Source organism: Panthera uncia, chromosome D4 (genome assembly GCF_023721935.1).
Source record: "Panthera uncia isolate 11264 chromosome D4, Puncia_PCG_1.0, whole genome shotgun sequence".
NCBI lineage: Eukaryota > Metazoa > Chordata > Mammalia > Carnivora > Felidae > Panthera > Panthera uncia.
The window spans coordinates 23284872-23312006 of NC_064807.1; the positions used below are offsets into that span (position 1 = coordinate 23284872).

Genomic DNA, 27135 nt, shown 5'->3' on the forward strand with positions numbered 1-27135 from the left:
TCTGGACCTTCCTGGTTAGGAGGAAGCTCTGTCCTGTATGCCCCTAGGGGACACGTCCCTTCCCCCTGTCCCACCTCCTCTCCAGCATTTTATGTTTATTTCTATAATTATTGATCAGTTTCCATTCTCTTTCCCTAGATGAGCCCCATATCTAGAGAGACTTTTTTTTTTCTTTTTTTTTTACTTGTACTCCATCCTCAGCTCCTGGAACACCTGACCCATAAAAGGTAATGAATGTAAATCTGCTGAATGAATGAATAAATGAATGAACAGAGTTACTATGTCAACCCTGTACCTGCTACAGGTGAGAATTAATAAGCATTGTAAATGGTGAAAAAAACAAAACAAAACAACAGGGGCTCCTGGGTGGCTCAGTGAGTTAGGCATCCGACATCGGCTCAGGTCATGATCTCAACGTTCGTGAGTTTGAGCCCTGCATTGGGCTCTGTGCTGACAGCTCAGAGCCTGGAGCCCACTCCAGATTCTGTGTCTCCCTCTCTTTCTGCCCCTCCCTCACTCACACCCTCTCTCTCACTCTCAAAAATAAACATTAAAAAAATTTAAAAACAAACAAACAACAACAGCAACAACAACAAAACTTGGCAAGCCTGACCTTACTTCCTTTGGGAAGACAAACCAGAAGAAAATACCTGGATAGAAAAGAGAGCAGGGTGGAGGAGGGGAAGGTTTTGTGGAGAAGGCCCTCACAGGCTAGAATTACAGTAACTCAGGAGCGAAGATGACGGGGTGGGTATGATATTTCCAGTAGGGTTAAAAAAAAAAAAAACCTAAGAAAAATAGCCGTGTCATCAAGAACAATACACTGGGAAAGAATGATCCTTTGTACCTGGTGCTGTGGCATGAGCTAACAGGACTCCTGACCACCTCTGCTGGGCTGCAGAGGAAACCTCTGAGGTCACAGCCCTTAGTCTTTACAGAGGTATTATAACATACCACCTGACTTGCGAGGGATTTTAGAAAATTATACTCTAGCCTCTGGATTTGAATAGTTTACTTAGGATTAAAAGCATGAGAAAACCAAGTGGATGTGCTGGAGGCAGCATGGCGAGAAGAAACGAGCATATATCCGCAAACCCAGTATATGGCAACTTGTGTCAGATGTGGCACGGCTCTTATTAACAAAACATTAGGAAAATGTAGATGTAATGAGCATTTTATATGAGAACTTACTGGAGTATTTCAATTTGCCTCTCAAGACTATTTCGATCTTCTGTGTACTCTTGGATTATTTGCAGATCCCTGTAAAATCATATTTTATGTTTGAACAAGAATTAGGTATTCAGTCCTGCCTCACCTGTACCTATCTTCCCAGACCCCCTTTCTCAAAGATGTGTCCCTGGCCCTGGTTTTCTAGCTCCCTGCGCTTCCCGCGCTCCTGCTCGGTTCCTCTGTGTCGTCAGCACATCCCCTCTGCTTCCTGTGCAAGTTTCTGGCTGTGTTCCTCCCAGAACATCATGACCCCTCCCCTTCTGCTAAGTCCACTCTCCCCAGGCACTCATCACCAGTCCCTTCAATCCAGCCTGCTCTCTCACCTCTGACCCTTCCCTGCTTATTCCCTGCCTTACACAATCCCAACCCAGCTACCTTCTCCTGCCTTGTGATTCCTTCTCCTCTCCTTGCCTGGGCCTCCCCTCCTCACCCTGGACCGCAGAGGAGTCCACAGGACCAGGCTTTCTCCATCTGCTATAAACCTATGCTCAGAGATTCCTGTTGCTTTATTACAAAGCCCTGGCTGCCTCCCCATAACGTCCACTGAAAACAGCCACTCACCACCAGCCCATATTCTACCCCCATTCCTAAGTGGACAAATCCCTAAGCTTCCAAAGACTCTGAGGCTCTCAACTTTTGTTCACAATAACCTGTCTGCTCACTCTCTTGATGATAAAGCTCAAAGTTTCCCAATGGACTATAGGAATTTAAGTTCCTTAGTCAACAATTCTGGGCCCCTACATCATAGCCTTAAGTTAGCTTTTAAAATTTTTAATTTTGTTTAACTTTTATCTTTCCATTCAAAATATCTTTTTCTGTCCAAACGTCTGAGCACTGTTCCCCAAACAGTCTTATCTGTCCCTATGTTTGTGCCTCTGCCTTGGTTACTGCCTCACCTGGAACATCTCTGAGACTCTCTTTTTCCATCTGTGAAATAGGAATACTAAAAGTCCCTATCTCATAGGATATTCTATGGACTGAAAGAGTTAATACTAGTAAAGTACTAAGTACAGGGCCCGGCAGACGGTAATGCTACTTTTGTTACTTGCTGATGTTGCCCCTTCAGCCACCACAACCCAACTCCTTTCAACCTCAATGTCTCCTCTTTAATAAAGTTTTCACTTCTTCTGAATAAAAAGTACATTTTGCCTACCATCACATGGCAGTGAAGCCCACCTGTAACACTGCTGCTGGTATTGTTCCTGACACTGCTTAGCTCTCACATTAACTCTGTCATCTTTTGGCTTTGAATCTTTCTCAACAACATTTGATGTTCTCACAGAGCAGAGACCACATCTTTGCTTTTTTATGTATTCTACACTCATAACTCCTTATTTAGTTTAGGAGCCTGTGTACAGTAAGTACTTGCTTCGCTGCTTTTCATTACAGGACTTTAATTCTGATTAAAGTTTACAAGCAAATAAAACAAAAAGCAAGATAGTTTTCCCAAGTGTACATGTTTTATATATATGAGTGTGCATATGAATGTATGTGTATGTGTATACACATACATACATGTATGTATTCTGTGCATATATCCATATATGCATTCACATGCAAGGGTGTGTATACAAATACATGCATTATACATTTGCACACCTTTACCTATATAAATATACAAATATATATAAATGCATGTGTTTGTGTGTGTGTGTGTGTTAGGTCTTGTGTTAATAACACCACACTAATAAGACTAAAGCATATCAAAAGGAAATGACTCACTAATAAGATGCTACTTTTTCCCCTTTCATATGTTGAAGGGCCAGGATTCCCACCTTCGAAGCACCTTAATTAGCACTGACTCCTGACACTTCATATTCTTCTGGTCTCAATAATTTAAGTATTTATTAAGTCCTGCACTGTCCTAAACACTCAATAACTAAACTAATATGTTTGTTAAAAAAATTAAAACACAAAAATCACCAGGAAACATGACACTGAAAGTGAAAGCTTTAGAAAGAACATATCAGCAAAAGTTAATAAATAACTCTTTATTTATTTCAGTTATTACACAGCTCAGCTTCATTCACATGAATGGTCATCAAAACAAACATTCCACTCAAACTAAAGAATAAAATGGAGAGTTTCATACCTTTCTGAATTCAGACTCTGATCAGCATAATCACTTTTCAAAGCATCTAATTCACTCTGAAGAAAGGCTATGTTTGTCTGTGCTTCTAAAAGATCTTTCTTAACTTTCTGATTTTCCTGGAGAAGAGGAACAGCACGGGCAGTTAGATTCAGGAGTGTCTTCCACCTGAGAGAGTCAAGTGCAGGGGAGCCTCGCGCACCAACCTTACCCCTCCACCGTTCTTCCAATCTTGGTATTCCAACAAACTATCAATTCAAGGTGATTTAAAATTATTATAAAGTATTAAAATCTCAAAGAACTAAATCCTTGAAGCTGTTCTTTTTTTTTAATGCTTGACATTTGGTGCCAAACAATAGTCAAGACCTGATCATGAGGTCCTTTAACATGTTATTGCAAATAAACTCCAATCAAGTACTTAAACATCTGTTTTACTCAATGAGAGCTACAAAAATGCTGACAAATATTCTGTGAAATTACTAGTACCTGTTACCAAGTAGACTGCCTAGTTTTTATAATAAATCCTATCACCTAATGTTTGTAAGTTTTGCACTTAAAAATAAACTAGTGTGGTTTAAAAAATGTCCATATTTTTCAAAAAAAAAAAAAAAACATTGGGGCCTTCTGGTTCAAAATGATGGACTGAGCACTATTCTTTCCCTTTTGAGACCCCATTAACATGAAATACCAAATAACATGAAATAAACCAATACAAGTTAAAAGAACGGAGGAGGGGTCCCTCAACCATTCAGTGAATTAAATACATTTTTGGAAAATGGAAACTGGATGGAAATATGCTAAAGGGAAGAGAACAGGAGCAAAGGAGGTACAGAAGAGGCAGAGTTGAAGGTTCTGCTATAGAACAAAGGAGGAGGCAAAGGAGAAGACAGTTGGAAATGGGGCTAAAAACAGAGATTAAATTTTTATATTAAGGCACACCCCTGCCCCCAAGGCCATCCCCTTTATACTAAGCAAATAATAGCAGATAGTTGATTCCCAAGGCAGTAATACAGGGCACGTCTTTTAAAAAATAACTGGAAGACCCTGATACTGTTAGCTACAGCTTCTCGATTATCCATACCCCACTCATTCCGGTAATCAGGGGTCCCACAGTCTGACAGTCAGCTTCACACACAGAGCTCCTAGGAAGACTCTCTTTCAGGGAAGAGGCCTTGAGGTAAACAGATCTATTTACCTAGCTGCACAGGAATCCTACACCAGCGACCTTTTAAAATGCTCAGAAATTACAGGATGACATAAGGGGAGCAAGTTTGAAAAACAATCATTCCAATAAGAACTGAAACTTTGTGGACTCCAAAATTAATATTTTCAAGGAGAAAAACAAACTCCATGCATTGGGAACAATAAATAAGAACCTGTAAGGCATCAGTGGATGATATCGTGAAGATGCCAGAGTTGGGGTTTTTTTTTTTGTTTGTTTGTTTTACAAGAAACCAAAAACTCAACCAGAAAATCCAAGAAAAACAAGCAATTCCACAAGAAAGTCATGATCCAAGTACAAAGCCAACTAAGATGTGGCAAAATTTGGAACTGCTGGTGCATTCCACTTTGACCATAAAGCTGGGAGCTTCCCTTCTGAACGGGACGGAGTAATGACTACAGAGAAAGAAAGGCACTTCTGCACAGCCAGCTCACTTCTGGCTCTGCAATGAGAATATTTAGACTCATAATAAAGGAAATGCTCACTACTGGATTTCAAGAGTCCACCTAAAAACAAAATAAAGACAATTTTAAGGATGGTAACAAAACAGATGCAAATGCTGTCAACTGCGGCAACAGAAAGAGCAAAGGTATGGTCAGCAAAAGATGAGAAAGGGACAAAAAGAGGAACGCTGGAGGAAGGGAAGGGCAATAACAGTCATCCTACAAAGCCAGGGACACAGACGGAGCTGAAGTTGTAAGAATACAGGGTTAACAATTTCAAGTTCAAGGGCGATGCCATTACTGCTTTGAATGAAAAAATAAGTAAAAGCATTCACAATAGGGGGCACCTGGGTGGCTCAGTCACTTAAGCGTGTGACTTCCACTCAGGTCATGATCTCACAGGTTCGATTTGTGAGTTCCATTCAGAGTTCGAGCCTGGGGCCATGTGGGGCTCTGCACTGACAGCTCAGAGCCTGCTGCCCCTCCCCCGCTCTGGTGCACACGTGTGCACATACTCTCTTTCTCTCTCAAAATTAAATAAAAAATATTTTTTAAAAATCCAGAGGAATGGGGGTGCATGTGGGGCTCAGTCAGTTAAGTGTCTGACTTTGGCTCAGGTCATGATATCATGGTTCATGAGTTTGAGCTCCACATCAGACTCTGTGCTGACAGCCCAGAGCCTGGAGCCTGCTTCAGATTCTGTATCTCCCTCTCTCTCTGCCCCTCCCCTGCTCGTGCTCTGTCTCTCAAAAATTTTAAATGTTAATAAAAATTTTTTTAAAGTCCAAGGCAATGCTTTATACTTAAAAAAAAACATTCACAATAGTTGGGGTATCACTGAGGATAAAAGCCTGAGTAACACCCTTGGTCAAAGGTATGTCAAAGACTTTCTCTAACTGCGGTATTAATTTCTCTCTATGCTTCCATCCCTGGAACACTGAAATAACAGCATGATTATGTCTAGGAAACAGTCATCTAAGAGAAAATGTATTTCTGTAAGTGAAAGTTGATTCTTACCATTGATAAATCATAAATTTGCTTTTTTAATGCAGCCACATCTTCCTTTTGACTTATGTGTTTTGACTGTTCTTCTAGCTGAAAAAGCAAATAAAAGTTGTGCATTTTGCAAACTCGCTTTGAATTACTTCAGTTAAGTTTCTGAATATCCGTAAGTGTAGATACAGGAATTCTGAAAGTCTTCAATTTTCAACTTTATCAGTCATTAAACTACATATAACTCATGAGGATTTGAAAATTTGCTTTAAATAATTTAAATAATTTCAAGTTCCTGAACTTGAAAAAGGGGTTTTATTGTTTAATGAACTTCCTTCGAAACAACTGAAAAGTCCTTTTGGGAAACCTTTCAAATATTCAGCAACCTACCTTCGCTTTTTCAGTTATGCTACATAGGAGTCTGGACCTTTATATTCCCCAAGAACTTTTATCTGTACTTTTTATCTATCCTCTATTATAATTATTTATGAAGGCCTTAGTTCTACCAGAGTCTAAGATTTTTAAAAGAGGGTTAGTGTCAGATTCAACTGTTTTCTTCACAGCGATTTCAGTAAATGCTTATTAAAATAACTGAAATCAATAAAATGTAAGTATGACATAAGGCTAATGAATACATACTTGAGCTCTGCTTTCTGGCTGACTTATTAGTATATGAATACATACACAAACTATATGAATACATACACAAGCTTTGCTTTCTTGTTGACTTGTTAGTATTACCAGACTAAACTGGCTCAGGAGCATCTCTAACATGGACAACAAAAAATATCTTCCCTACAAACAGCTTACTTACCCGGAACCTTAGGGATTTGTGGGTTTCCATTAATTGAATAGTTAGGTACTGATCTAAAGGAATGCTGTATTTCATCAAGTCTAAGTCAAAGGCTAAGTAATCTGATGCTGGACTTTCTTCATCTTGCCAGACATCATCAACTAAAGATTTTCACACAACTATGCCGTGACTGCCGCATGGCAGACCACACGACTGTAACTAAGAAGAGCTCTTGATATTATAAGAGGGATGTCAACTTCAGAGAAGAAAAACTGTGTGTGTGGGGGGGAGGGGTGGGATCTAGCTCCTCAGCATCAATGGCATAAGGTAATGGCAACTGTAACCAATTTGTAAACATTTCCATAGTTCTTTAAATCCTTTAATGTTCTTACCCTACGACCCAGCAATGACACTACTAGGTATTTATCCAAGGGATATAGGAGTGCCGTTTTGAAGGGACACATGCACCCCAATGTTTATAGCAGCACTATCAACAACAAAGTATGGAAAGAGCCCAAATGTCCATCAACAGATGAATGGATAAAGAAGACGTGGTATGTATCTGTATGTATGTGTGTGTGTACACACACACACACACACACACACATACAGATACATACAATGGAGTATTACTCAGCAATCAAAAAGAATGAAATCTTGCCATTTGCAACTACGTGGATGGAACTAGAGGGTATTATGTTAAGTGAAATTAGTCAGAGAAAGACAAATATCATATGACTTCACTCACAGGAGAAATTTAAGATACAAAACAGATGAACATAAGGGAAGGGAAGCAAAAATAATATAAGCGAGGAGAGGGACAAAACATAAGACATTCTTAAATATAGACAACAAACTGAGGGTTGTTGGAGAGGTTGTGGATGGGGGGGATGGGCTAAATGGGCAAGGGGCATTAGGAGAACACTTGGGATGAGCACTGGGTGTCATATGTAGGGGATGAATCACTGCAATCTACTCCTGAAATCATCATAGCACTATATGCTTAGATGTAAATTAGAAAATAAAAAAAAAAAATAACAATAAAAATAAATAAATCCTTTAATGTTCCCTCACATAAATCACTGCTTACTCTCTTGCAGAACAACCCTCAAGCAGGCAAGAAGTCTGGTGTGAGAAAGCACAAACTGTGTACCAAGACCACTCCCTTGCTTATTGGCTCTGTGACTCTGGACAAGTTACTTCACTTCACAAGGAACTCAGCATCCTTACCTGTGAAAGTGGGAGATTTACCTATCCTCAGAGAAAGTTTGAGAATTAGATTTAAAAATTATGAAAAGGAGCTTAGTAAATCATGAAGTCAAAAAAGTATTGGTTATTACGGTTAAGCAAGACGGCCAATGATTAACCCCATTTTACGGATGAGAAACTAAAGATAAGATAAAGAAGCCAATTGTCCCAGGTGTTACAGGCAGAAAGTGGCATAGTCTCGATAAGAACTCAGGTCCCAGGCTTCTGACTCATGCTCTTCGCTATTTGGTCCTCATCATATGCCTTATCATGGTAAGAAATTTTGTGTCTTTCTTGTGTAACTTTCTCTTAGCCTAAAGATTTGGGAAGGCATGAGGATAACTGAGGACAGGGGCTAGGAGAATCTGTGATTTTGGCATAAACAAAGGATTGGTCCATTCAAATTCTGTAATGCAAGCATTATGTATGGTCTAACGACCTTTGGAAATCAGAGAAAAAGGCTGACATCAATAATAATTTCCCAAGAAGGCTACTGGCCAAAATTTTTAATAATTCCAGAGGTTTGAACTGCAATAGCCCACAAAATACAGTTAACTGTCCCTTAATCTCATGAATATAAACATTGGAAAGAGCTTGAAAGGTTATCGTATCAACAACCAGAGAAGCAAAGTGATGTGCCAGAATCCACGATACTACTTTCGGGGATGATTATTTTTTAAGTATCCATTTGCCTTTTAGCCAAGATATTTCCACTAGTTATAGAGACAATCGACATGCGAGAAGTGGATCCCATACCGTGCTGCAGACAACCCGTACCCACAGTTGAGAGCCTGTTTTAAGCATCTCTTGCAAACTCTGCACTCACTGATTTGAAACTATTCATGGTGGGAGTATTCACAGCATAGAAATTGGCAAATGTTGCAGACTCCTCCCTTTCCCCCTTCTGCCTCCAGAACCAGTTGTTAAGTATCTACCAGCACACGACTCGGTGACACGTAACCTACTCATTAGAAACCAAACACAGCAAAAGCCAAAACCAGTCACACCTTTGCTCACATTTCAACAAATTCTCTCCCACCTCCTACTGATCTGAGGTCCCCTATATCTGGAACTTTCTACGTAGAAGAAAGTATTTACTTCATTTAATGTTCACTGAATACTGACTGTGTACCTTGCAGTAAGCTGGGGATAGGCATACAGGAATACGTGACGAGTAAAGACAGTACCCCTCCTGTCATGAGCAGAGTCCACTGAATGTGTGGGAATTGAGGGCACCTGAGGAAGGAAAACTGGGGCTTGATGGACAACTGTTCAAGGGATCAGAAATATTTATTAGATCTGTGTGCAGAAGATAGGTTCCCCTTGGAAACAGAAAAGGAAATCAGGGATCTTCAAAAAAAACATCTTTCCAGAGAGCGCAGTTTGACTCTGAAATCTGATTCCAACTGCTGCTTTAATATGATTCCAAATGTTTTTAGTTGCCAACAATTAAACACACCGATATACTAGGACTATTCCTAGAAGCCTCACTGCCACAAACCTACCTTTCTGAGTTTCTTTATTGTCACCTGTAGATCCCCTACTTCTGTTTCATACTGACGTCTGAGGTCACTGAGGGCTTCCTCAGCTTTACGTTTTTCCTAAAAAAAAAAAAAAATTATTGATTAAAAAAAATTTTTTTAACATTTATTCATTTTTCAGAGACAGAGACAAAGTGTGAGCAGGTGAAGAGCAGACAGAGAGGGAGACACAGAATCCGAAGCAGGCTCCAGGCTCTGAGCTGACAGCACAGAGCCCAACGCGGGGCTCAAACTCATGAACCACGAGATTACAACCTGAGTGAAGTCAGATGCTTAACTGACTGAGCCATCCAGGTGCCCAAAAATTATTGATTTAAATAGGTTCTTCAACACCTCATAAAGCAGGAAATGTTTTGTGTCAAACTAAGGCTGACCCCAAGTCTCCCACACAGGGAGTGTGAGAAAGGATGGAAGAAATAAATCAAATGACTCTTCTGGAACTAGAACCTGCAGGAGTGAAAGAAGAGTGGAACACTAGAGCCTACGTGCACACATCAGCTGAAGAGACACCTCTATGACTATTACCCACATTGTGATAGAAGGCCATAGCACATCAATTAACTAGCTAAATTAATTGTTGCTGTTATTAATTAAAAGATATGGCAACAGCCAAGGGTCCAAGTGCTTGCCTGAACCCTAGCATGTCATCAGGGCCTAGGAAGGTTTGGTGGGTTTGTCCTTTTTCCAAGAGCTCACACATTACCTGAATTCAAATCACATCACCTACACATTGCTATGCTAAGTGCTTCCACATGGGCTCATACTTCCCATATGTGTCCTATCTGCGTCAGAGAATGGCAAGGGGCACCCCAGGAGGTCAGCTCCTCCCAAGAGCCCAGGTATCTTCAGATTTCCTTTTTCTTTTAACAAAGTATGTAACTTTATATCCTATGTTTAGTATTCAAATCAAGTTTTATGTTAATAACCAGTGAAATTGAGTGTACAAATATCCACTGAGAGCCCACTATATACCAACAGTCCTGGGCACAGAGGAACAAAGCAGGAGCAATGCAGACAAACATGCATCCTGGTGGGGGAAGCCAGGAAACAAAGATGACCTCCGGAAGTACTGCTAAGGAGAAGCTAACGATGAGATGTGACAGGAAGTGAGTTAGATGGGGGTAAGGTAGGGCACTCTCTGCATAGGAGACCTGACCCCATGTCTAAACACCTGCCTGAGATCCAGGGTCTTGCTGCCCACTTACTGGCTGTCTAGCTGGGACAACTTACTTGGTGCCTTACTGGATTAAGGGGAGGACTGTATTAATTATCCAAGTAAATTAAATAACCCATATAAATCAAAGAACCCACATAAATTAAATATTCTATGCTTAGGAGAAAATATATAGGAGAAGAGCAACATTTTCACTCATCATAACCTTTGCCTGAGTAAGCCTCCCAACTTTATCCAGCTTTACAGGTGAGGCAGCCAGTGTCGCCACTTCACAGGTGGGATGAAGATGTGCAGACTCCCAGTGAGGCACCACCTTGGACAGCCTTCCTGCCATCAAAATGGACCCAGATGTCACTAGGCAAGTCTCCTCACTAAATCCAGGGCCACGACCCCAAACATAACAAGTTTTACAGTTTAAAAATATTTCATCCAGAGCTCAATACAGGAAATTATCACTGTGTAGCTCTCTCCATTCCCAACCTGTCACAGGTAGATGTCAAGAGATCAGATAGGAGGTCATCGCAGCAACCTACGTGAGACGTGGCAGTGGTTTGGACCAACTCATCACAAACTTCCAGAAAACTGAAGGGGAGGGAAGCCTTCCCAACTCATTCTATGAGACCACCATTAGACACATCAAACACATCAAAAGAAACTATAAACCAGTATCTTTTATGAGCATGGATGCAAATATTATAAAGAAAATTTAGCAAAATGAATTCAACAAGATATGAAAACAAAAATACATCATAACTGAGGTTTATCCCCAGAGTGCAAGTGTGTTTTAATACTCGAAAATCAATGTGATTCACCACACTGATATTCTAGAAATGAGAAAAACCATGGTCATTTCAATAGAGACAGAAAAAGCATCTGCTGAAATCCAACCTTCCATTCCTGATTGGCACAACAACTCTTAGCCACCCAGGAACCTGCTCAATTCGGTAAAGGGCATCTATGAACAACATGGACAAGGATGGCTGTCTCACCACTTTTCTTCTTCTAACCACTGCAAGTGAGGAGAGAAAAATCAATAAAGTGATTGTTCACATCAGAAGTAAAGAGAAGTAAAACTGTCTTTATTCATAGATTACATAACCAGCTACCTAGAAATTCTGATGGAATCTACCAAACAAGCTACTGAGTGTGAACAAGGTAAACAAAGGCTCCAGGGTACAAGATCTACATGGAAAACTCAAATGTGCTTCTGTAGATTCACAATCAGAAATGGAATCTTCAACAACACTGTGTAGAGTAGCATTAAAATATCAAATACATAGGAATAAATCTGAGGAAAGATTTATAAGATCTTTATACTGAATACTACAAAACATTGCTAAGAGAAATTAAAGACGACCTAAGTAAATGGAAAACGCATCAGGCTTATGGACCAAATTATTCATTATTGTTTAGATTCCATTTCTCCCCAAATTGATCTATGGATGCAATGAAGTCCAACCAAACCCCCAACAGGTTTTTGTTTTGTTTTTTAGAAATTGACAAGCTGATTCTATGGAAATTAAAGGATCTAAAATAGCCAAGACAAGACAACTTTGAAAAACTAACATTACCTGACTTTGAGACGTATTATAAAGTAATAATGTAATATTGGCCTAAAGCAATCAATGGGGCAAATCAGCAGGCCCAGAAATAAACCCACACAAATACAGTAAACCAATTTTGGACAAAGTGCAAAGGCAATTCAGTGGAAAACAAATAATCTTTTCAACAAATGATACAGGAACAACTGGATATCTACCTGCAAAAAAACCCATGAACTTTGATCCACACCTTGCAAAATGGATCCTAAATGTAGAACATAAAACATAAAAAAAAAAAAAAAAAGTATAGAAGAAAACATAGCAGAAAATCTTTGTGACCTTGGGGTAGGCGAAGATTTCTTAGATGCTAAAAGCATGATCCATTAAAGAGAAACTGACAAATTGGACTTCATCAAAATGAAAATTTTCGACTCTTCAAAATACACTGTTAGGAGAGTGAAAAGACAAGTCCCAGTGTGGGAGAGAATGTTAAAATCAGAATATATAAGAACTCTCAAAGCTTCATAACAAGGAAACAACCTAATTTTAAAAGTGAGAAAAAGACTTTAACAGCTATTTCACCAAAGAAGATACACAGCAGTGGCCTGGCAAGGAGGGCAGAGGAGGGAGGAAGGGGTGTGAGGAAACCCACAAGATGGATGGATACACCCCATTATCTTGACTGTGGTGATGGTTTCAGAGTATACAGATATACCCACTATTATTGTATTCTATGCTTTAAATACGTGCAGCTTCTTGTATATCAATTATACTGCAAGAAAGCCATTAACTAAAAAAATTTAACTGAAGCAATGAATAACACTATACATACAACAGGAGCTAAGGTCAGGAAGAGTGGAATACAGGCCAGAGGACTGGGAGAGAGCATCAAGGAGAAGAGGAGACTTTCCCTGAACTTTGCCAAGTTCAGGAAAAGGCGAAGGAGTGGGGCAACGGTTACCCAGGCAAAGAAAAGAGCTGGAGCAAAGCCAGACCAGAGCTGTGTGGTGAAGAATCACAGGGAGCTGAGCTGAGCCAGATGTTATAATTAACCAAACCTGATGCTGTAAGGGGTGGGGGCCATGGTAAGGTCTCCAATACCAACAACAAATCTGTCTGTTCCGTACTTAGCTGGAAGAAGCAGGGAGACTGGCGGCAGAATAGCTTATGTGCTCAATAAGTGTGCGATGCAGGAGTGAGCACACAGATTAACAGACGGAGGGAAAAAAAGGAAAAGAATTTACGATTTTTCTGTTTCTGGACTACAACAAATGAAGTGCTAACAGAAGAATGGGATCCCCACTGCACTGAAGCTGGGCCTGTGGATTCTGAGCCATTCACTCAGTTGACTATGAATTCCCAGTAGTTATTAAATATGTCATTAAGAAATAAGACAACAGGGGCGCCTGGGTGGCGCAGTCGGTTAAGCGTCCGACTTCAGCCAGGTCACGATCTCGCGGTCCGTGAGTTCGAGCCCCGCGTCAGGCTCTGGGCTGATGGCTCGGAGCCCGGAGCCTGTTTCCGATTCTGTGTGTCTCCCTCTCTCTCTGCCCCTCCCCCATTCATGCTCTGTCTCTCTCTGTCCCAAAAATAAATAAAAAACGTTGAAAAAAAAAAAAATTAAAAAAAAAAAAAAGAAATAAGACAACAAAGAGACCTAAAGCCATGCATGTGAGAGAGCAGTTTTAGGCAAAGAATGTGAAAAAAGGCAAAGTACGCAAAGCAACAGGAAAGAGCGGGTAGGCCCCAGGTGCGATGTACCCACCATACCTCAGGCACGGTGCTAGGCACATAGCCAGATCATCAGGCTTAACCTCCACAAAGCAGGTAGGTGACATTACCCCATTCCAAGATGGAACCACAACCGTCAGAGGGCAGGTTATTTTCCCAGGGCTACCTACCCCAGGCAGGAAGCCCACTAAGGCCTGTCAAATGCCAATGCTCAGGCCTTCTTACTCCCCACTGCTGCCTCTCAGTGGTAACAGAGCAAATGAGTGGAAAAGAAAATAGAATGTTCAACTGAACGTTAGCCTCAAAGATATATCATATCTATTTTCTGTTTTCAGTAAACATTAATCACCTAACTATATTACATAAGGAAAAAAGACAATTATTGTGTCTCCGGGAATCACTGAAGGTGTAGTAACTTTCAACCACAAGAGTGCCTATGATGAATAAAAAGCACATCCCATTAGGGGTGGCCTGGGTGGCTCAGTCAGTTGAACGTCCGACTCTTGATTTCAGCTCAGGTTATGATCCCAGGGTTGTGGGATCGAGCCCCACGCCGGGCTCCATACTGAGCATGGAGCCTGCTTAAGATTCTCCCTCTTTCCCTCTGCCCCCTCCCCTACTCACACACTCTCTCTCTCGCTCTCTAAGAAAATAAATAAATAATACATAAATAAAATTTTTTAAAAAGTATATTCGATTATAAAACACTGAAGTTTGCAGAGAGAATTTTAATTTCCCCACAACCTAGATTTAAAGTTGGCAGTGGACGTGGTCAGTGACAATGGTATAAAAGCTGAGCCACCTTCCTCTACCAAAGAGGGTTCTGCCTTCGTCCTCAGGCCTCAGCTCTCACATCGCCTCTACAAAGAGGCTGCTGGCCTCCCCGCCTCCTTTCCCCATTGCGGTCTACCACACTTGCTTTTCACTGCACTTGTTGTGCTTGAGATTATCTGCCTTATTTGATTACTTATTATCTCTCTCTCTCTCTCCTTACTCTCCCCACAAAGCCACCACCACCAAAAATTGCCCTCACTGAGAGCCCCCCGGAACCTGGACTTGCTGCACCACCTTGCCTGGCGCCCAGTCTACAAAAGGTGCTCCCTCAAGATTCGTGGAAAGAAGGGGCCGATCCCACACACTCACATCTTTCCGCGTCTTGTGCTCTGCCGCCTGAATCCTCTGGTCCATTTCCTCCTCCAGCTCACTCAACTGCATGGCTGCCTTGTCCTGGGCTCTGAAATTCAAGAGGATGCACGCCTTGTCACCGCAACATGCAGAGAAAACTTCAACCTCCGCTATTCCAACCCCTATTTTTACAGAGGAGGAGAAACCCGCCGTTTAAAGTAATATTCCCTGTTCCTTCCACATAATAAAACGAGATTGGCAATTTGACCATTTGGGTGTAAAATGACATTAAAACTAGACATTAAATAAATGGTATAAATTAGATAGAACAGTATTAAACTAGATTGTGGCAAAGTACAGATAAAGATACCAAATCACTGGGAAGCTGTCAATAAATTCTGAAAATCCTTTTTACTGCCATGACTGAGTGACAACTCTGGACAAAAAAAGAACCCCATGGCAAACAGATGGTTAGATATAATTTTGAGATTTTATTCTATGAAACACACAGTACTACAGTTAGAAGGGGAAAAAAAAGGAATCTCAACAACTATTTCTAATCAGTTCCCAAAGTTCTAGAATACAGATATATGGTTTTTACCTTGTAGAAAAATTCTGTTTCTTTTATTAATGTCATCACTAAATCACCTCTCTCTAGAGGCAGAGCACACGGATTTGCCAAAAAGTCAGAAATGGGAACATTTCATTGAAAAGAGTTCTGGGATAGTTTTCTTGAGCAACTGTCTACTAGGAGACATCTGCCACTTTACAATGGTTGAGGCTTCAGATTAAGCCCTAGAAAAAGTATCATTTGTTCTCTCTCTGCTGCAGGTCTGATTATCTAAATTTTATCCTGCATGAGCCTTGCCTACTCAACTAGATTACAAGAGACTTGAAAGCAGCCGCATGAGATTTAGACGATCAATGACATGCTGTTAATAAAAAGTAGAGACCAGGACCTAAATATAAGACCTCCCATCTTCCAGTTTGAAGGCTTCTGCCATACCGTCCTACCCGCTTTCCACTTACTTACTCCTGGTTAGCAGTCTGTTCATGCTATAGTTTAATTTCTATATCAAGTTCCAAATGAACACTGAGGAGTTGGGAGAAGGGCCCAGAATAAAATTTTTCATGATTTCCTACTACTTCCTGCTTGTGTTTTCTTCATCCTTACCTTACAGCTTGTCCAAAGGTATGTTAACCTGGTTTAGAAAGTCAGCTATTTCTGGTTCGTTTATAAATACTTACTGTCTGAAATCTAGGAATTACATATCTCCAGAGCAACTTTGGTTTGATTTGGTCAACTCTGGGAATGTAAACAGCCAAGCCACATATCCCTTCTCCCTCTATGACCATTTTTCCAACTGCCCCTTCTAGATATCCAGATGCTCCTTCTAAACATCTGGGCATCTGAGACTGCTCCTGAATGTGTTCTTTCTGCCTCCTCATTTCTGAGCAACTTTTTTTTGGTAAATTGGGGTACTCTATAATGACACAGTGTTTGCCCCCAGCAATTCCTAACTCCTAGTGAAATGTCTAATGAGATGAAGACTGTCCACTCTAACCTAGTCCAGGGCTCCCATCCAGACACTAGGACCATTCTTCAGGTCCAAGTGCAGGGCGAAAAGATGGAGACCCTCCCCCAACCAAAAAGCCCAGGTGAGGACGGATGGCCCTCAGGTAAGAACATAAGATAACTGCACAGTTGTCATGTAAGCCCTTCAGCGACGTCTCAGACAGCTAGGGCAGAGCCTGACTTTGGATTCCACCCAGACAACACAGAAGCAGGAAGGAGAGAAGCACTAACACAGCTCAACACACATGACACACTCACTCCACAGGAGCAGAGCAGCCTGGCTGCTGATGAGAACATTAAGAATCCCATTCTTTTTTCCCCGATGGGTTTACATGGTAACATCCTTAAAGGTCACATGTAAATGTGTATGTGTGTGTGTGTGTGTGTGTGTGTCTGTGTGTGTGTGTCTGTGTGTTCCACATGGTTTTGTGTGAGTCTGTGTGTGTGTACAGGGAAGTTAGTCTGTTTTAAGACGTATTCACTGGACACTCTAAAATCTCAACATGTGTGTCTGTGAATCACCCCCAGCTCCATAATGCTCTACAGAATTTGGAATGCAGAGGACCACCCTCCTATCCTACTGAAAGCCCCTAGCAGGCAAACTTGAGGGAGAAGTTCAGGGTCAGGAACTGAAAATTTTCTAAGAAACCCCCTGTGAATGGTACAACTCTTGCGTGACCCCAGCACTATACAAAGTCCTACTTAGCATCAATGTTTTAAAACATTACTCTTCTATACGTTAATTCCCTTCACTTACTGCAGAGAGTCAACTAGATAGTTTGATCATCATTTTGAAGGAAAGAATAAAGAGACAGAGGAATAGCCCTCTCCTGCCTCCATGCACATGGGGCACATCCTTTCAAAGAGGCTGTCACAAGTTCTGGCAGAGACCAGCAGGACATGCTGCACGCTCGGAGATGTCGGTAAAACAGATAGCAGCAACGAGCATCTGTGGGGCAGAACACCCAGGAATTAGGGCAAACAACATGCCCTCTTTCCCACTACTGCCAAAGGACTGTGCTCCTTCCGGGGGGCAAAAAGGCTGATGTTTGGATTGTAACATATCTAAGCTCTTTCTCTGCACTGGGCTGCTGGTAAAACCAATAAGATGAATGGCTTACACAAACTGTCTGCATGACAGTACGCGATTAAAGCTTTTTGGCTTTCAGTTCAGGCTGGGTGGGGAGGGCCGGAGAGAGGAAGAGTCCCACCACTAAGCCTGCGCCAGGGGCTCCAGCCATGACATCATCAATTGCATCTCAACATCCTGAGAAGGTGAATATTTATCGTTTCATTCTGCAGATGCAGAAACCTGCCTGTCACACACCTGTCAGTGACGAGGCCAGGCTTCAAATGGGAGTCCTGTCTGCCTCTCTGGATGAAAAGTTTCCCGTACGTTTCAAGTGGCTGGATAGAAGATAACAAATCTCTCTGAACTGGTCTGTATGGAATCATTGGCCTTGAAAAGTTTATATGACAGGGTCACAGCGACCTACTGATGGGCTGCTGGCCGCCCCTACAAAGTACTGCCCGACGCAGCTGCCCTCATAGCTGGCTGAGTTTAGGCAGCTCCAGATTCCTGAGGCTCAGGAAGCCCACCCACAACATGATGTGACAGTGCAGTTCAGTCCACGTGCCACCTGGCCAGAGAGCCAGTTAAAGGACCCCCGCGTGCCACAGAGAAAGGAAAGGTTCTAATACCTCTTCACTGCAATGGCCAGGCTTTCCATTTCTGTGCTCTGCAGTTTGATCTCACGGATGAAGTTCCTTATAACGTGTTCGTATGGCTGAATTAGTCTTGGCTCCACAAGGTTGATGTTTAGATACAAGGTACTGACTTGCTCTTTTCTGCCAAAAAAAAAAAAAAAAAAATTTAATTAAAATTAAAAACTAAATTAAACCAAGTAAAAAATAAAAAGGCAAATTTTCACAATACTTTGAGGAATAAGATACGTAAGAACCAAGGAAGAAAAAAGCAACAATAGAAGGACCAGAAGAGAGGGAAGAGATGCCGTTGCCTTATTCTCCGTATTATTTTTTTAAGTGGAACAGCAAGCTCATTTTTTCCTGGATTTATTGAGGGATGACTGGATAAATAAAAACTGTATATATTTAGTTTTATAAGGTCATGATTTAGTGTTAGAAGATGTAGACCAGTGCATAGGGAGGGAATGATAGGGAGTTACTGCTGTTTTTCTTTTTTTTCCTTTAACAGAAAGGTAAAAAATAGATATACAGAAAAAAAGTGAGTTAACCATTAAACCGATTAATAACGTGTTCCACCAATCTCTAATAAGACATATTTCAGCATTTATGATCAGAAGAGTGAGTATACCTGTTATTTGATAGTCCATTAAAAATTACTTCATATAAATTCATATATACTTATATGTGACAATTCTATTTGTCATTAACTTTTATTAAAAGACAAATACTCCAGAGTCATTTCAAAAGAAAAACTGATGCGCCTTGGCAGCCTGCCTGCCGGAGGATAAAGGAGTGAGTCAGGGGGGCTCGCGGTGCCCCTGACTCAAGTTCAGGACCTGGTGCGCGAAGGAAGGAAGGAAGACCCTGTGAAGACACAGAAAGGTGACCATCTAAAAGCCCAGGAGACAGGCCTCAGAAAGAACTAACCCTGCTAACGCCACGATCTGGGACTTCTAGCCTCCAAAAATGTGAGAAATCTTGGTTGTTGAAGCCACCCAGTCTGGTATTTGTTACTAGAGATACCTAGGCAACCAGAGCCAACGAAAAAAAGTCCCTGAGTGACTGAGTGACAGAGCTGGGATGCCACCCCAGTCTGAGGCTGAAGACCACATGATCCACCATAACACTATTTTGCTTCCCAATTATGTTAGACATCTGAACCTTGCATTAGAAACGGGATTCAAAATTAATCCACTGAACTATGAAACAGTGAAAAATCTGAGGTATATATTAACCTAGAAGCTTAGTTAAGCATGGCCTCAAGGGGTGCCCATGTGGCTATAAAATCCCCTAGGTCTTAAATAAACTGTTCAATCTGTGTAGATGCCAATTATGATTCAAAAGAACTGCTCAAGTGAAATGTTATTAATAAACCTGCAGGATTAAGTCACTTTATTTGATATAAGACAGAAAGCAGTCATCACCGTTCCCATCAGAGCGGAGTACAAATGCTAGTTGCAATAGTGAACTGTACTTACTAGAGCAGGAAACAAAACAAAAAATACTCTTATATTGTCCCATGCAACCTCAGTGCATAACTGGATCATTAACTTCTTTGCCTTTTGTCATTTACGGATCACCAGCAGAATACAAAACATAAAAACTTTCTCCTTAATAGGGACCTGCCTGTCAGAGATGGCCATTAAGATACTGTCACCTAGAGTCCTAGTTTAGTGGCTAACAGCACAATAAAATGTTCAGAAGCAGAGATCAGATTTCCTGACTTTCTGCAAATTTCAAAAATAAGAAAGACACATAATGATTTCTAAATCTTCTCAAGTCCTTTGCTGGTCTTGACATTATAAAGAAGTTATGGTTTACGGATGGTTTACAGTGAAGTATACAAACAGATCGATTCTAGAAAATATCTGCCATCATCAGAAGATAGGTTCTATAGTTAACCATCATGCTACAGACTACTGGAATGCTCATCTGTCCTGCTTCTTCTTACCCGGCACACAGGGAGAAGCTACTTCCCAGAACCGCAGGCAAGTACACCGGAGCCATGTGACTAGTTCTGATCAATGGAGTGGGAAGAGAAATGGTGTGTTTGCCACTTCATGGCTTATTCCCTAAAATCCTTCATAAAATCCTCAGCTTATCCTCATTTTTGTCTGTCTGTCTGTCTCTCTCTCTGTGTCTCTCCTTCCACCCCCTTTCCCTCTCCCTCTCTTCCCACTCCTCTACCTATTTCCATCTCTCTTCCTCATCCTTATAGTTTAAGTGGAGAAGTCTAATATGGCAAAGACACAGGATAGAGTGCGCTGGGATTCTGGAGTCCCCACACTGAGGTCACCTGCCCTGCAGGGCTGACTGACCACTTTAATCTGAATGACACGCGAGAAAGAAATAAGTTTGTATTTTGTAAGTTTGTTCCAAGCCACTATGACTTGGAACTTGTTATAGTCAGTTTGAACTTAAAAAGTTGGCATTATAGTTTCCTATGTTGTTTTTTTAATCATCCTCTTCCAGATTAAATTAATTCCTCATCCTCTTCCGTGCTAGCTTTGTATTTACTACGTAAAAGCTTCTATGACCAGGGTTAAGTCTTTACCACCACCACCCCCTCTCTTTCAAGGAAACAAAAGACTCTTCTGAAGCATTCATATACTGAAGCAGATACTTACTAAGCACCTTCCATATGTAGTCCAGGCAGTGATTTAGCATTTATTATGTACTAGTCACTCAACCCTCCTGGCAACCCTATAAAGAAGTTACCACTAGTATCCTGTTTACCGAAGAGGAAACTGAGACAGAGACAGGTAAGCACTGTCCTGATAGCAAAGCCAGGATTCCATCTCAGCCCCTCTGGCTCGAGTCCAGCTCCCCATGGAGAAACTAGCTCTTCGTGCCAAGAGTAGATGTTGAGCTGGTCTTCAGGGGTCCCAAGGGCATGAAGAAGATTTAACATACCAAGATTTTTAAAAACCTACTTTGCAGGAGGATGTATATTATCGCTTCAGGGATTGTCCACATCACAAAGAGACTCCTTTAAAGAAGGAAGGCATGACTAAGATTAAAATGAGATAATCTCATAAAATTTGGTTTGCGTAAAGCTATTTGGGGAAAGCACGTTAGGAGACAATAAGGCACATTCCGACCTTCCCCCCGCCCCCCATATTCCTGTGTGCCTCATTTGGTCTCTATCTGTGAAACCAGAGAACCACCTGGATTATGCTGAGACAGCCACCAGAAAGTACCTGGCAATTCTGACACCTCATGGAAAAAAACAAAGACAAAAAATGTTTTATTGTAACAAGAGATGATACCTGGTCCCTCTATGCAAGCTTTCAATGCTGTGCCCCGCGCACAGGCAGCTAAACACATGTGGGTTCTTCAGCTCAGCAGACTTGGTGCCACTATTTGGTGCCAAGACGATCTTTATTCTGCTAAGAGTGCCGCAGTCACCGGCCTCCCCCGTGTCCTTGCTCCTGCCATCAAAGGTTAAACAAGCAGAGGATGCACAATGCCACACACACAGATCTGGTTTTTTCTAGCCCAACCCAGGGTGGCACAGGTGGGTGCTGAGTGTGGTGCTCGGTGGTGACAAGCCTGAAGCTCTTTTAATTTGTTAAGTCCAGGGACTCATCTCAGGCAATTACGTTTGGATTCACAAGTACCACGTACACCTGTTTATAGGTGTGCTTGACAAATACTCGGTACCAACAGAGAGGGTCGAATCATATGCTTTAGTTAGCCAAGACAAAACACACTCTCTGCACTTCAGTGCTGGGAGAGCCCCTAACACTAAAAGTAATCTAATTTATGTCTGAAGGAAAGAGATCAAATGAAAGGCTGAGAAAGACATCAGATCAGAGAACAACACACACTGAATTATCAACCAGCTTTAAATGTTTAAAACTTGAGCCTATTCATCTTCTTGTCTGATAAACTACAAGATCATTTGTTTAAAAAAAAAAAAAAAAGGACAGCGGTGATGGCTAATTACTGACGAAAAATTTACAACTTAGAATTTTAAAATTGTCCCTGGGAAAATAAAAAATAAAAACCAAAATAAAATTATCTTGGGAAATATGCATTTTAAATCACAAATATTCCCACTGAAGCTGAAAGGGCTATTACATGAATTTGGAAGAAAAACAGGTATGCTTAAGATGTGCAAAAATTTTTAAAGGGTCACATATTTTCACAGGATTAACACTTTACTTAGAAGAGCACGTCTATATCTACCTTTATGTGTATGTAATGTAGCAGAGCTGGTATTTAGAATGCCTGCACACCTCTGGTCTAAGGACACCTCTGGGGGCCACCTGGGCGGCTCAGGTGGTTGCCAGCTCAGGTCACAGTCTCAGTTTGTGAGTTCAAGCCACTTGTGGGGCTCTGTGCTGACAGCTTAGAGCCTGAAGCCTGCTTCAGATTCTGTTTCCCTCTCCCAATCTCTCTCTCTCCCTCTCCCAATCTCTCTCTCTCCCTCTCCCCTGCTTGTGTGCTCACTCACTCTCTCTGTCTCAAAAATAAATAAACATTAAAAAAAATAATAATAAGGGCACCTCTGGGAACAGCCAAGCACAGACAACACCACTCCGCACTAAGGAACACAGTGATCCAATAAGGTTGTTAGGAAAAGACTCCATTAGATTCCAAGTCTTGCTCCCTTAAGCATTAAAATAGGGAGCTAACCTATCCATTCAAACTATAAGTTAAATAGATCTAAAGCCCAAACAGTTTGCTATGAACAAAAGCTAACAGCATTAAGTACCAATGTCTGTATCATTGTACACTAGCAACTGCCATAAGAAAACTGACATTATGACACTAATATATGAGCGTGGGAAATTAAAACATCCATGCCATGCAAGGGGCACCATGCTACATCCTGAAAGTAAAATGCTAAAAAACAGACTGAGTTCCTTCCCTCATTTGAAGGTTAAGTACAAGATGCTCTGGCAGCATAGACAGGTGAACATGACCAGCCTTTAGGGGATTACTTGAGGGATGAGTAGATGTCAATTAGGCAGAAAGTAGGAAAGAAGTGAGGGAATGGTGGCCTGTCCCAGGCACCTGTAACCATAAGCTGAAGAGGTGGGGGCAGGGAGCAGGTAACTGGAAGAAGCTGGTGGGGCTGGACAGCTCAGAGTGGGGGAGGGACAGCAGCAGCATCAGATGTGGATGTGGCCTGAGAAGTTAGCAGGAGCCAGAGGACCTCACAGGGCCTGAAAGCACAGCAGAGACACGGTGGGGGTGCAGGGCAGTTACTGAGAGAGTAGGAATCCAGCGGAAGTGTTAAAATGAAGTGATAACTTAAACATGCATCTTTCCTATTTCCATCTTCACAACGTTTTGGCTGAAGCAGGTAATTAAGCAAAGGACTTTGAAACAAGTTTGTAGAGATAAAGGTAAATCTAAGTCCACTGTCATTGAATCCAGAAATGTACAACTTCAGAAGTTTTCATGAACTTCTACTTTCCTTTGCCATAGAATGTGTAAAATTATAGACAAGTAAAATCTGATCAGATAGACCAACAGATCACAAGAACAGAACAGAGAGCCCATAAAGAGACCCAGATGAATATAGTCAATGGATATTTGACAAAAGAGCAAAGGTAATATACAATGGAGCGAAGACAGTCTTTGCAACAAACGGTGCTAGAACTGGGCTTCCTCTTACAAAAGAACCAACAGAGACACAGAATTTATACCCTTCGCCAAAATGAAGTCAAAATGGATCACAGACCTAAATGTAAAATGCCAAACTATAAAGCTTCTAGAAGATAAGAAAGGAGAAAACCTAGATGACCATGGGTATGGCAACAAAGTTTTAGATACAACACCAAAGGCATAATCCATTAAAGAAAGAACTGAGAAGCTGGACTCCACTAAAATTAAAAACTGCTTTGTGAAAGTGCCAAGAAAATGAGAAGATAAGCCGCAGACTGGAGAAAATATCTGCAAGAGGTACATCTGATAATGTAGTGTCATCCAAAATATACCCCTCAAAAACCCTTAAAACTCAGTAAGAAAACAAACAACCTGACTTAAAAAACGAGTCAAAGACCTTAACAGACACCTCACCAAGGAAGATATACAGATGATAAATAAACATATGAAGAACTGCTCCACATCATTTGGCATCAGGGAAATGCAAATGAAAACAAAAGATACGACAACACCTATTAGAATGGCCAAAATCCAGAACACTGACAACATCAAATCCTGGTGAGGATGTGGATCAACAGGAACTCTCATTCATTGCTGGCAGGAATGCAAAATGGTATTCACTTGGGAAGACAGTTTGACAGTTACTTAGAAAACTAAATGTACTCTTAACCATACAATCTAGCAATTTACCTAAAGGAGTTGAAAACTTATGTCCACACAAAACCCTGCATATGAATCCATATAGCCACTTCAGTCATAATTACCAAAACTGGGAAGCAACCCAGATAGATGTTCTCGGGTAGGTGAGTGGATAAACTCTGGCGCATCCAGACAACAAAATAGTGCCCAACACTAAAAAACTGACCTGTGAAGCCATGAGAAGAATTGAGGAACTTTAGATGCATATTACTACATGAAACAAACCAATCTGAAGAGATTACATATTAATTCCAATTCTATGACATTCTGGAAAAGGTAAAACCTGGAGACAGTATTTCATTAGGGCAATGAAAATACTCTGTACCATAGGGGCGCCTGGGTGGCGCAGTCGGTTAAGCGTCCGACTTCAGCCAGGTCACGATCTCGCGGTCCGTGAGTTCGAGCCCCGCGTCAGGCTCTGGGCTGATGGCTCGGAGCCTGGAGCCTGTTTCCGATTCTGTGTCTCCCTCTCTATCTGCCCCTCCCCCGTTCATGCTCTGTCTCTCTCTGTCCCAAAAATAAATAAAAATAAAAAAAACGTTGAAAAAAAAAAGAAAATACTCTGTACCATAATAATGGGTATATGTCACAGTACCTTTGCCCACATAATGTACACAAGTGAACCCTAATGTAAAATAAGGAATCTGGGTGACTATGATGTATAAATGTAGGTTCATCAATTGTAACAAATGTATCATTCTGATGGGAGTTCTGGAAAATGGAGGAAGTTGGCAAGTGTGTGGCCAGGAGGTATATGGGAGATCTCTGCACATTCCTCTTAATTTTTCCATGGACCTAAAATCGCTCTAAAAACTAAATCTTTTTTAAAAAAATCTGATAGTTTCAGGGTGCCTGTGTGGCTCAGTCAGTTGAGCATCTGACTCTTGATTTCGGCTCAGGTCATGATCCCAGGGTCATGGGATCGAGCCCCATGTCAGGCTCCACACTGGGCATGGTGCCTGCTTGAGATTCTCTGCCTCTGCCCCTCTATCCCACTTGCTCTCTCTCCTTCTCTAAAATAAAAAATAAATAAAAATTAATTTAAAAATCAGATAGTTTTATTTCTCTTTGGGGGTAATAAAAATGGGTATATTCCTATTCAGGTGACACCAGCTGATCTCTCTGGATGCCCTGAACCACCCATACTGTCATTTGGTCAGTAAGTGGAAAGACTTATCCTTTTACCCCCACACAAGTTAGGTAAAAGGTACTGACTTCAAAACGTACTCTTATTACATAGTACATCATATTTCAGAGTAAACCCCAAATGACTAGAAAATAAATTCCAACAGACAAATCCAGCTCTGGCCCTAAGGCAGCATTAGCTCTCTCTGTGAAGTTCGTGTCTCTCTCTCCAGACAAGGGTGTGCCTCTCGGCCCACTAACCGCCTGAAGCCGGCCGCCTCTGACTGGAAGTGATTCCCGCTGGTGTTCTCACAAAAGGTGAGAACATTAACTCAGTTACAAAATTATTTCCGGCTCTCCCTTCCAGAGGGAAAAAAAAAAATAATGATCTCTTCAACTCAGTCCCACCATCCCACAGACAGAAAGAGAAGCCAGTCCACTGGCCTGCCCTTTCCTTGGCTCTGCTTTGCTACTGCTCAGGCAGAGGATGATCTAGTCTGGGTGTTCAACCACCAGTGCCTCATCCAGGCCCCCTCCCAAATACATCTCCCACGTATAAAATTCCTTCAGGATTCCCATCACCCTGACGAGTATTTTACTTCCCTAAGCACTTATATGGGTAACATTCCAGCAAAGATTTTAAAATGGAAACTCCCTGGGAGATGATTCAAAGTCTAGAAACATTTCAAATTGTAAATTGCTTCCTATTTGAAATCACTGACATTTAGTTACTGGGAGTTTACCAATGGAGGGAGGAAGACAGAAACAGCAAGAGGCACTGTGCTAAAGGTTTAGGGAGGGCACGCTCCCAACAGCTGAGGCCTGCCTCAGTCATGAATGAATAGTGCGTGGGGGAAGTGTAATGGCCTGGCTAAATCAAATGCTTCCTCACCACATCTGGCTTCATGACCCAGGGCAAAACGCTTAACCTCCTGAGCTTCAGTTTCCTCAGACATAGAGCGAGGACAGTAATGGAACCTACCACATAATGCGACCATTAACTCCTACTGAAGCACACACAACTGTACCAGGCACACTGCAGGGAATCCATAAATGTTGGCCATTATTATGGTCTGTTATTGCTCTTGACCCCTCTACCCCAATGCATTAGAAAGAACTAGGGGTTATCTCCTGTGTGCTTCTGGGTTGTGTTTTGGGAAGGGGCCAAAAGGGAAAAAGTGGTGTGATGTGGACCACATCAGATCACAGACAAAACTGCTGTCTTATGGGTGCCAGTGCCGAAGAAACTAAAAAATGAGAACTGGGTCATGCCCGAGGT

General features: G+C 41.5%; 1 protein-coding gene across 2 annotated transcripts in view; it reads right to left on the reverse strand.

Annotated features, from left to right (window-relative positions):
• The window catches only part of RASEF (RAS and EF-hand domain containing), a 77531-nt gene that overhangs the window by 25085 nt on the left and 25311 nt on the right, over window positions 1-27135 (reverse strand). The window contains exons 2-7 of one of the 2 annotated variants that reach the window (XM_049648914.1): window positions 18408-18554; window positions 15149-15239; window positions 9524-9619; window positions 6002-6079; window positions 3323-3438; window positions 1192-1260 (exon numbers count right to left, since the gene is read on the reverse strand). In XM_049648914.1, coding sequence (XP_049504871.1) covers window positions 1192-1260; window positions 3323-3438; window positions 6002-6079; window positions 9524-9619; window positions 15149-15239; window positions 18408-18554 — 597 coding nt within the window. The remainder of the gene's footprint in view (window positions 1-1191; window positions 1261-3322; window positions 3439-6001; window positions 6080-9523; window positions 9620-15148; window positions 15240-18407; window positions 18555-27135) is intronic. The other variant, XM_049648962.1, reaches the window with a different exon arrangement.